Below are 12,090 nucleotides of genomic sequence, written 5' to 3' on the forward strand. Positions count from 1 at the left end.
GAAGTACTTTACTGTATATTGACGTATCGCCTTATGGTAAAAACAGGGGAATCCCCATGTTACCATAGTGATGGCTCGGATGTGCCTTGTTGAGGAGGTTACGTTAAATGGATTCACGAGCTACTGTATCTCTAACAGCAATTTTAACAAGTAGTAAAATAACTAACATAGTCTAACTAGTTACCTAAAAATAATAATAATAATAATTTTTATAATAATAATAATAATAATAATAATAATAATCAACTAGCTAGCTAACCAAATTTTGAAATGGACAGTAAACAAAGAAACACAAATTGGCGTTATTGACTGCACGCACATCATTACATTTGAAATTCTGCATTTCATATGCATGCTTTTTGGTCTCACCACTGAAACCAGTATCTTAGCTACAGAAAAATATTGCACAGAAAAATGTAAACCACCTCACAGTTGAGAAAAACAATATAAATAGTCAATACTACTTTGCATAATTCTGTAGTTCACATGGACAAAAAAATCCACCTAGCTGGTAGTCTCCACCCATTCAACCTTTTTTCTGGCACTTGGCATTAAGCACTCAGCACAAGATGGATTGTGGGTAATGGAAAATATGCATTGTGGGAAACTGACAACCTGTCCAGAGGTGCTCCTGCTTGTCAAGGAGCTCCTGGTCACAAATGCCACATTAGCCATCAAGTGACATCAGTGTCTCTTCAATTTGAGCCGGTCTGCTCTGGTTAGCAATGTACAGCATTTTCATACAATACATTCATACATCTTAGGGAATGAAAGGACATGACACGGCAGCTCCAGACATTATAGGGTTCCTGCAGGCTAAACCTTCACTAGCACTATGAGCCCTAATAACAGCTTGGACATGGCTCTTCAACATGGTATTACTTACATATACATTCACAGACCCATCAACATGAAACAATTTCTATTTGTTGAAAAGAAAAAAAAACCGAAATGACTGACAGCCCCCATACATACATACATATGTATGCCAAGATCTGCTTGCCACATGATATCACATTCAAAGCCTGTAGGATTCATATTAGCCTACATCAAAACCAGAGAAACCAAAGCATATCTGGTACCATACCGGACCAAGCCTCCATTGTTTCATTAATGAGACTATACCTTTGAATCAGCACAAATATTTTTGCACATTTCAAAGCCATATGGCCGTACAGAAAACAGCACGCACATTTGGCAAACTATCAGAAGGATGCATAGAACAATCATAAATATGGAAGAAATTCCCAGACGAAGCTGAGAGAAGCAGTATGCATCACAAGAGTCCAGTGCCTCTTATGAAAGCTGAGATGATGGGCCTGTAGGCAACGCTACATCTGTCTGATTGGAACCAAACTACACTGCTGAAAACGGGACGCAAGTCTACGCTTCAGAGAGCGTGCAGCACTCCAAAGGTCTAACAGGAGACCTAGGTATAGCTGGTTAGAATATTTTCTCGCAATGTGCACAAAACAACCCGTGGGTACAGGACTACAGAGACATTCCATACTCTGACCAGATATTCAACTTCTGTGTATGCTCATTATTCTGTACTTCCTTAACTAGTTGGTGTCATTAAAGGAATTTTCAAAAATGAGCCTGAAATGCAAAACACTTTTGAATCAAAACACCGGTGGTGTAACCACAGTCAAATGTTTTCGGTCAATGCTCTCCTTTTGGCCTGGCAAAGAGGTTTATAAATTCACCATGGTTACAGAGGAACCCTGTAAGGCTTGTATCAGTACACAAACATAAACACAAAAAGAAACACACATAGGCCTTCACCAGGGACTTTCTATAAGGATTTGAAAAAAAGGGTAAGTGTGCAGTTCAACAAGTTTGTGGGAAATTTCTGGTGGGGGGGGGGGCAGCTACGCAGGTGCGAGAACAGAGCCCACCTGTGCACAAAGCGAAGTATTGTGGGTTCCAGGAAAAATGATAGCTCCACAGTGCTATCCAACTATGCAGTTTCCATGGTGTCCCCAGCTGTCCCCATTTCTCTTCCCCCACCTGGTTTTCTCAAAATCATTTCTTGTTAAGTAACGGGAGATTCTTGACCACAGGAAATGCAACACCAGTTGGACACAGGACAAAAATGAGCTGCAGCACAACATAGAAGTGCCATTGATCAGGTGACTGGAGGCGGTGGGCAGGGTTGAACAGACCTAAAAGCCCAAGAAATTAATCATTCATTTTCACTTTCCAGGAGGCTGTAAGCTATGAAATATGGACTGCCATCTTAAAGCCACATATGAAAGTTGACACTACATGTTTCCTGCCAAATTAGGGTGGGAATTGGATACGCAAAGCCCCATATTGAGAGCCAAATTTATTTTTAAAAATAAAAGTAAAAAAAGAACAGAAGTACTACCTTGCAGGTCCAGATCATTGTTTCTGGGGCTGCTCCGGGCCCGACGGTCCATCTTCCTGACGCCCGGGCTCCCGGCCCTGCCTCCTCCCCCTCCCCCGGCCACACCCAGGCCAAAGCCCATGCCAGCGTGGCCCTTGCCATAGCCGTTATAGGTGGTGAGGGCGGAGCAGGTGACGGTGCTCTTGTAGATGGACGAGGGCGGGCTGTTGAGCCGGTTCTGCCGCTCCAGCTGCCTCTCTTTCAACTTTTTGGGCTGCGGCTTGCAATACGGCTCCTCCCGCCCCACGCAGCTGGACATCCCATAAAGAGGAATGATCTCTGTAAGAGGGAGAGGAGAGGGAAGGGAGACAAAAGAGAAAGGTGAGAGGGGAGAGTGCCTCAGGGTTGCCTGCAAACAATCACAGAACTAAAATTGGACAATATCCGCACCTTCTACCAACCAGTACAAGAGAGACCACAGTTGATCTGCCATGGAGTGATGAATTTAGGATTGGCACCTCAAGACAATATGTTTGAATCTCAGGTGGGGCATAGCAACTGTACCCTTGACCAACATACCATATCAAAAATACAGTTGGTGCTGCTGTGAGTGGCTGCCTGTTTTAGTAGCTCTCCTGTGTTTCTATTTTCTTTTACTTTTTCGTGACTTTTAACTTTCCACTACACTTAGTTCTTTGTCTAAGTGATAGTACACTGCTTTACTTACATGTAAATAGTTTTTCATAGTTTTTTATAGATTAAAAAAAAAATTATTTATTAAATTTTTTGATAGTCTTTTTTTAGTCAGACGTTAGTTTCAAGTCCAGCTAGAACAATGGACACGACTGGCAGATGGACAACAGTGAATTCGCGTGAAGCGCTCCTCGCCCATCAGGACTGAGTAGCAGCGTCTCCGAAGGATTTACCTGCCGAGATAAGGACACGCAGACGGGGGACAAGAGCCAGTGCAATCGTGAGGGAAAGGAGGGAGGAAAATAGGATAAAAATGAAATTTAAACCCTACCTGCCCTCTGTAGTCATTGGGAATGTGAGATCGCTGGCCAACAAGACGGATGAGCTATCAGCCCTGGTGAAAGGCCTACGTGAGTACCGGGAGTCCAGTATGTTGTGCTTTACGGGGACATGGCTGAATGTGAATATACCAGACTGTTTAATTGAACCAGATGGCTTCATGGTGGTGCGAGCTGACAGGGATAAACAGACTGGTAAGAAGAAAGGTGGAGGATTTGCTGTCTTTGTTAACTCCAGATGGTGTAACCCCGGACATATAACTGTAAAGGAACGTATCTGTACCCCGGACATAGAGCTGTTGGCTGTTGGTCTGAGGCCATATTATATGCCAAGAGAATTTTCACACGCCATTACTGTTATTGTTTATGTACTGCAAAGTGCTGTGGTAGTGCACGCGAGTGACGTCATCCACTCCATTGTCGTAGGATTACAGACAAAGCACCCCAGCACATTCATAACCATGTTAAAATCTCCAAAACCCTGACAAACTTTACCCAGTATGTGACCTGTAATACAAGAGAAAATAAGATTGTGGACCTGCTGTTTGCCAATGTTAAGGAGGCATACAGCTCCACTATCCTCCCCCCTCTCGTTGGATCAGACCACAACCTATTAAGGCTTGTACCAACATACAAGCCTGCTGTCAGGAGGCAGCCCGCAACCACCAGGACTGTTCAACAGTGGTCTGAGGAAGTTGAGGAAGAACTGAGGGAGTGCTACAGGTCAACAGACTAGGGTGTATTTGAGAGGGTCCACGGTGAGGACATCGATGGACTCTCCCATTGCATTACGGACTACATCAGGTTCTGTGAGGAGAGCATTGTACCCACCAAAAAGTTACGCTGCTTTCCCAACAATGAGCCCGGGATAAATGGAGACATTAAAGCCCTGCTGAACAGGAAGAATAGGGCTTTTATGGCAGGGGACACTGAGGGGTCCAAGGCTGTTCAAAATGACAGACTGGAGGGTAGGCTACAGGCCAACAGCTCCAGAGAGGTGTGTGGGGGGGGGGGGTTAGAAAGATAACTGGCTACAAATAGTCAAGCACTGCTGTTGAGGGGACCCTGAAATGTGCAAACGAGCTGAACCTGTTTTTCAACAAGTCTGACCACCCAACCCCCATGAGCTCAGCAGGGCAGCCTCGGTCTCCACTCACCAGCACCAGTGCCCCCATTCACACCTCTCCTCCTCCCTCCCCCAGCACCAGTGCTCCCATTCACACCTCTCCTCCCCTCCCCCAGCCCCATTCCCCCGGAGGCAGCAACTTGTTCCCCCCCACTCTCCCCCCGGTTTACAGCCCCAGAATGTCTCCTACACCTGGAGACTGTCCAACACCCACCCCCTTACCCCTGATCATCACAACCAGCCAGGTGTGGAAGCAGCTCTCCAAGATCAGCACAAACAAGGCCAGAGGACCAGACAACACCAACCCCAGGGTGCTCAGGGCGTGCGCTGGGCAGCTGGCAGCAGCGTTCCAGCACCTCTTCAACCTCTCCCTGAGGCTGAAGAAGGTGCCCCAGCTCTGGAAGACCTCCTGCATTGTCCCGGTGCCCAAGCACTCTCAATGACTACAGGCCAGTTGCTCTGACGTCACGTCATGAAGATCTTCATGAGACTGGTCCTGCAGCACCTCTCAAGCACCTGGTGAGTGACTCCTTGGACCCCCTGCAGTTTGCATATCAGGCATTACATCCGTGTGGATGATGCCATCATGTACCTGCTCCACAGAGCCTACACACACCTGGAGTGGCCTCGCAGCACCGTGAGAGTCATGTTTTTCGACTTCTCCAGCGCCTTCAACACCATCCAACCACTCCAGCTAGCTGAGAAGCTCTCAGTGATGCAGGTGGACCATGGCCTGGTGGCTTGGATTACGGACTACCTCACCAGCAGACCACAGTACGTCAGACTACAGGGCAGCCTGTCAGATGTGCTGGTGAGCAACACCAGAGCTCCCCAAAGAACCGTGCTGTCACCCTTCCTGTTCACCCTCTACACCTCCGACTTCCGCTTCAACTCAGGTACGTGCCACCTACAGAAGTCCTCTGATGACTCCTCCATTGTCAGCTGCATCACGGATGACAATGAGGAGATGTACAGAGCCCTGGTGGAGAACTTCGTAGGGTGGTGTGACAACAATCACCTCCAGCTCAACATCGGAAAGACCAAGGAGCTGGTGGTGGACTACCGGCGGAGCAAGAAGAGGCCCCCAACTCCCATCACCATTCAATGGGAGGAGGTGGAGGTGGTGGACACCTACAAGTTCCTGGGAGTACACATGAACAATAAACTGGACTGAACTGACAACAATGACGCCCTCTACAGGAAGGGACAGAGCAAGCTGTTCTTCCTGAGGAGGCTCAGGTCCTTTAACTCTTCCTGTTCCTCTCCTGTGTTTCATCTCCCTGCTGTTGCTGCTAAGACACCTGAATTTCCCTCCGGGGATCAATAAAGGTTTGTCTGTCTGTCTGTCTGTCTGTCTGTCTGCCTGCCTGTCTATCTATCTATCTATCTATCTATCTATCTATCTATGAGTTCACAAGACATCCAGCTATGTAAAGCCATTATGTAAAATATGCATGAGCAATGGGAAATGCACATTAAAGGGCTGCTTGTAATCACTGTACTGCCAGCTCACACATAAAGTCTCCATGGAGATGGGCATCTACAGGGAAAACAAATCACAGCCCACAAAATGCGGCTACTGTGAGAAGTGAAAGAGCAGACTGTGCGATTCATGCCACCCTCCTCCTGGACCACCCATCCTCACCTCTAAGCACGAAGCACAAATATAGTGGAAAATGACTAGTCAAAATCTAATCAAAATGGGCCACATTCAACTCGCACATAATTTATTTGCTTGGCTGAGTTCCCCCTCCTTGGTGGCTTACACAGCTTCCAGTATTAAAGGCTGCACACCCTGCAACATGTTTACAGAGCTTGGTGTTAACAGGAGAAGCTGAGCAGAACTGTTTTAATCAGGGGCCCATCCAGGAGGAGGCTTTCTGAGGCTGGAGTCTAACAAGGTGGCACATAATTGGCCATACTGTCAACCAGGGGAGAGAGGCTTCCAATTAGCAAGCCAATACCTGGCTCAACAGTGGCTCAATATTGGCCAATCGGGTGCCCGCTGCGAAAGAGTTCCACGGTCTTCCACTGGCTACCCATTTTAAAGGCCATGAGAGCTAGTGGGTGCCCTCCTGGACTGACAAAGGAAGCAAAAGCAGTAATGGGACAGGCCTGTCATGACTGTGTCCAACATCACAGGTGCTCAGAATAAGAATAAAAGTGGAGAAATAAAACCATATGAAAATATTAGAAAGTGCCCATGCACAAACTGACCCCGGACGCCAAGGCCATTGGTTCAATTCCCTCTCCATGACACCATGTACACAATATCCATCTATCAATCAATAGCATCAGTTATTCAACAGTTGAGGCCAAAAGTTTAAATACACCTAGGCTAAAGATATTCAAACTCAGTTTTTCACAACTCCACACATTTCATGTTACCATACATTTCTTTTGCAAGTCCATTAGGGCATCTACTTTGTTCTCATCAGAGGTAATTAAAAAAATTTTTTTTAAACAATCGATTAGAAACAGATTTATTTCAGCTTTAATTCACTATATCAAAAGCTTAGTAGGTCAAAAGTTTACATACACCAAGTTGACTGTCTCTTTAAACAGTCTGGATGATTCCAGAAATTGATGTAATGAATTTGTATAAGCTTCTGATTGGCCAATTGTCATAATTAGAAGTAAATTGGCACCTGTGGCTGTATTTAAGGGCCTACCTTTAGAGCCTCTGCCTTTTTTCCCTTGATACCATGGAAAATCCAAGCAACTCAGCCAAGACCTCAGAAAAATATTTGTGGACCTCCACAAGTCTGGTTCCTCCATAGGAGCAATTTCCAAACAACTGAAGGTACCATGAGCATCTGTACAAACAATTGTATGCAAATATAAAAATCTTGGGACCACACAGACACTGCATCAGGAAGGAGGCACAAATTAACTCCCAGGGCTGAACGAACATTGGTCCAAAAGATTCAACTGAACCCCAAGACAACAACAAAGGAACTGGTGAAGGAGTGGGAGGCATTGGGTACCAAAGTATCTACATCCACCATTAAGAGAATCCTACATCGCCATGGCCTGAAAGACTGTCATGCAAGGAAGAAGCCCTTACTCCAAGACCGGCCTAAAAAAGCCAGAATGAAGTTTGCAGGTGATCACCAGGACGAAAACCTAGCCTTTTGAAGGAGTGTTCTCTGGTCAGCTGAAACGAAAATGTAACTGTTTGGCCACAATGATCAGCACTATGTCTGGAAGAAAAAGGGAGAGGCTTTTACTCTGAAGAACACCATCCCAACTGTGAAGCATGGGGGTGGCAGCATCATGTTTTGGAGGTGTTTTGCCAGAAAAGGGCACTGGTGCACTTCAGAAAATAGAAGGCATCATGTGGAAGGAGGATTATCTCAAAATACTGAAGCAACACCTCAAGACATCAGTTAGAAAGTTAAAACTTGGTCGCAACTGGTTCTTCCAGCAGGACAATGATCCAAAGCATATCTCCAAAGTTGTAACAAAATGGCTTAAAGACAACAAAGTGAAAGTACTGGAGTGGCCATCACAAAGCCGTGACCTGAATTCCATAGAAAATTTGTGGACTGAACTGAAAAGGCATATCCGAGCAAGGAGGTTGAGTTACACCTGTTCGGTCAGGAGGAATGGGCAAAGTCCGGCAAAGTATTGTGAGAAGCTTCTGGAAGGCTACCCTAAGAGTTTGATTCAAGTTAAGCAATTAAAAGTCAATGCCACCAAATATTAACAAAGTGTATGTAAATTTTTTTGACCCACTGAAAATCAGATATAGTACATAAAAGCTGAAATAAATCTGTCTCTTAACTATTATTGTGAAATGACCTCTTATGGAAATAAAGTAGATACACCTAAGCTTAAGTCAATTAGGGTATGTAAACTTTTGGCGTCAACTGTACATTTATCCATCTGTATATATGTCTTTATATATAAACATACAACAAATACACATCATTTACTTTTCTTCTGTCTTATCTTTTGAATTGTTAAATGTATAAACAAGCCTTTGTAGTTTAGAACACAACAGTATGCAAAACAGAATAAGCCATAAGAAACAAGTCACAGCATCTCATACATCTTTTCTCTTGTTCCACAGCACCAGCTTTGAAGAAGACTACATTTGTTGAAGGCTTAATCCTCTTAAGAAAGTTATCGTGCCAGCATTCTGACAAATAAAAAACTGCGGGGTTTCAGATAAACAAAGGAGGTTGCCAAGCTGTTGTTTTTTTATTCTAGATATCAGTGATGAATCACGAAAAAATCTCCAGCCTTCAAGAATACTGAAGGACCAAATTGTGCGTGCAATAAAAATGACAATACATTTAAGTCTCTTTTAATTTTATTTGCAAAACATGCTGCATAAATAATTCCTTACTGTTTTTTTCTTTAATTTGCTAAATATGTTGCATAGATAAGTTATTACATATGAAAGTACTATTTGGGCAGTCACTGTATCAATCTCTAACTGAATTAGTTAAAATTAAATAAATAAATAAATGAATGAATAAATAAATAAATAAATAAATAAATAAATAAATAAATAAATAAATAAATAAATAAATAAAAACTTTCTTCAGAGGAGGTTTTCAGTTACATTTTTGTAGCTTTCACAAGACAGAAAAATATTTCACTGACATTGGGATCAGTAAGGGATTAGCCTATTGTTATTTACTTGTTTCAAATTACCCAGCCATGGGGGTGTCTCGTGGCATAGCCAGTCCACATGCTCATTACGAGCCGCGACGCCCGTGGTTCGAATCCCGACCGTGCAACCTGTCGCACGTCTCTCCCTCTCTCTTCCCATTCTTCCTGTCTCTCTACACTGTTCTGTCCAATAAAGCTGAAAAGCCCCCCCCCACCCCCAAAAAAAAAAATGACCCAGCCAGGGAAATTATCATAGTTGCTATTTTCTATTCAAGTAACAAACGCAAATATTTACAGCAGAATTTACTGTAAGTTAAGCAGCCTGGCCAAGGGCACTATAGCAGCCTTGCACCTGGTAGGTGATACTCCTCATCTTCCAGTTACAAACCTGCTTCCTTCACCACAATACCTCAACTACAGCTATACTAAAGCATATACAGGTATGCAGTTACATTACATGTGGTCCAGGAGGTAAAAAAATAAAACAAAAAAAGAAAAAGATTCGCCTTGAAAATACTGCTGATTTCCGAAGCCTGGAAAGTTCCAACAGGTCTTACAGACCCATCATATACTCAGCTCTGTATTTGTAAATTGATTCTGACTCCCTGCTGAAGGGTTTCCTTAATATTCATTAAAAGGGTGTGGCCAAGGACAAGACTAAAGTAATGGCTGTTCTGCACGGTTATGTGGCACCAGAAACAACTGCTATGAACTGGAACCTCCTGGCATCAGGAAGGAGAGAGGACAGAATGAATGCTAGAGGAGACCATCTCAAATCAATGTAATTTAAAAAATGTAGCAAATTTTACAAAGGATTTGTCACAATACGCTTCATAGTCATCTGGTTAGACTATACAATTTGTGGTGTTAGTACCAGAAACTGGAACCATCTGTCTTCAGAAAACAGAGGACAGAAGGAATGCAGGGGCTGACTATCTGGTTAGTCTACACAATCTGTAGTGTAATGCACGTGAGCTACGAAGGCACATCTCAGTTTGGCTAGTGAGCTGGAGGTGGATCAGCCCATCTTACCCTCTCCATACATGTGGGGGAGGCGGTGATGGTAGTACTGATGCGGGCCCAGTTCTCCCGTGCTGGTAGGCGGGTAGAAAGCCGTAGTGCCAGGGATGAAGTGGGGGTGTGCCAGGTATGGGGGCAGATGGTGGGTGGGCGACATGGCCGGTGTATAGCTTGGGGGGTAGCACTCCGAATGTGGCGTGACCACCACCCGAAGAACCCCAGTGTTGTCCTCCAGAACCTGCGGTAGGGGGAGGCGGAGATGCGCATGTCAGCCAGAAAAACCCAGACACAGTTAATGGGCACACTGACAATGCAGTCTCCCTCAGTAAACTGGCACAACCTGCCTTCCATTCAGTGTGAGATAAAGAGTTTTGTTTCTTCATTATCTGCAAGAGCAAATTAATAGGTGATCCTCATTTTCTGCAAAAGAGAAACAAACTTCCATTTGAACTTGAGATGCTTTGTCTTTGTCAAGTCTATAAACACTGAGGCTCCCTCCTTCATGATGAAGACGCACAGAGAATTCTGAATTCCAGTGTTTGACTATGACTTCAAGAAATGTACTGGCAGCTGAAGTAATCCCCAAAAGCAAAACAGTTACGTCCTCTTCCCCTCTCCCTCTCCCAAAAATCCCCGTTTTCAGTGTTCAGAAATCAAATACAACATGTGCTCCTTGTTCACATATTTAAGACAAGACATCGCAGGAAAGTTTAAAAAGAACAATTGACTGAAAACACAGCACACAGCAACATTCATCACCAGCAAACAAAACTCATTAAAAGCCTCCACTTAGCATGGGAACGGCCTGCTCTTATATTTATAAAGACAAGGTCTTTTGCCCTATATCTCTGATGCTCTGTCAGCTGACCACGCAAAAGCCGAAGAGACTTACATCACATGAAAGACCGTGCCATCCAGGGCTGTGCACAGATAGCACCATATGGCCAACAATTAAAGAAGACTCCTGTCATTGGGCTAATGGTTGCTCAACATGAAGAACTGGAAGAACACCTGCTATCTCCGAGTTAAATGTGTGCAGTGTGGTGTGTGGATGTGGAAGTCACTGTTATGTGAACTGGTCTGCTATGAGACAAAAGACAGGGATCGGTTTGAAAGCAAAAGTACCAAGTCCCTACCCCAGTTTGTTCTCCAGTCTAGATCCCCAAACCCAGTTTGTCCTCCAGTTCCTATACTGAGTGTGCCATCACATGCAACACTCTAGCCAAGACAGCCCTATTTTCCCTCAGTGCTGCTGGAACACTGCTTTCTCCCTCATTTCCCCCTTTCCCTCCTCCAAATTCATCAAATCAACTCCAGACATTTAGCAGACAGCAGAGAGATCCAGTGAGGATTAAATGCAGGAGTAACAGACCAAACAGATGCTATCTCTGCTTTTGTACCGAGTCCGCCACGCCAGACAGGATGAACTCATGCGTGAAGTCGGGCAGGGGTGTGTTGGGGACATTCACTCCTAAGAGTCTAAACCGCAGCTCACGCTCTCTATATCTCTCCCTACCTTTCTTTCACTCACACAGTTATTCATTCCTACGAGCATAAAGTCACAGCTCTCTTTTGCTCCCTCTGCAACTCTCTCGCTCTCTCGTAGTCATCTTTCTACAGATTACGTGATGGTGGTAATAAAAATAGCAGACACTCAATGGGCTCAGAGTGGCTGGGATTCAAGAAGCACAGAAGCTGCTGTATTCCTCCAATCCTGTTACTCAGGTTTCTGTTGTGTGTGCAACAGCAAGCAAAACTTATTCTGATAGGCAACAATAAAATTGTGAAAATAAAAGTTTAACTGCCTTGCAGTCTGTTCTGCTGCACTGAATGCCTGGGGGTTATTTCAATGTAAGAGGGAGACCAGGGCTGCAGGTGGGCATGAGGGGGAATGGGACTTCTACTTGCGAATTGTGCAAACCCTTGATTTTTTAATACCA

At 44.5% G+C, this 12,090-nt stretch overlaps 1 protein-coding gene across 1 annotated transcript in view; it reads right to left on the minus strand.

Annotated features, from left to right (window-relative positions):
- LOC135253395 (fibronectin type III domain-containing protein 3B-like) overlaps positions 1–12,090 on the minus strand; it is a 152,208-nt gene that overhangs the window by 56,539 nt on the left and 83,579 nt on the right. The window contains exons 5-6 of the mRNA XM_064332644.1: positions 10,163–10,388; positions 2,372–2,689 (exon numbers count right to left, since the gene is read on the minus strand). Of these exons, the coding sequence (XP_064188714.1) occupies positions 2,372–2,689; positions 10,163–10,388 (544 nt within the window). The remainder of the gene's footprint in view (positions 1–2,371; positions 2,690–10,162; positions 10,389–12,090) is intronic.

This window comes from Anguilla rostrata, chromosome 4 (assembly GCF_018555375.3).
Source record: "Anguilla rostrata isolate EN2019 chromosome 4, ASM1855537v3, whole genome shotgun sequence".
Classification (NCBI taxonomy): Eukaryota; Metazoa; Chordata; class Actinopteri; order Anguilliformes; family Anguillidae; genus Anguilla; species Anguilla rostrata.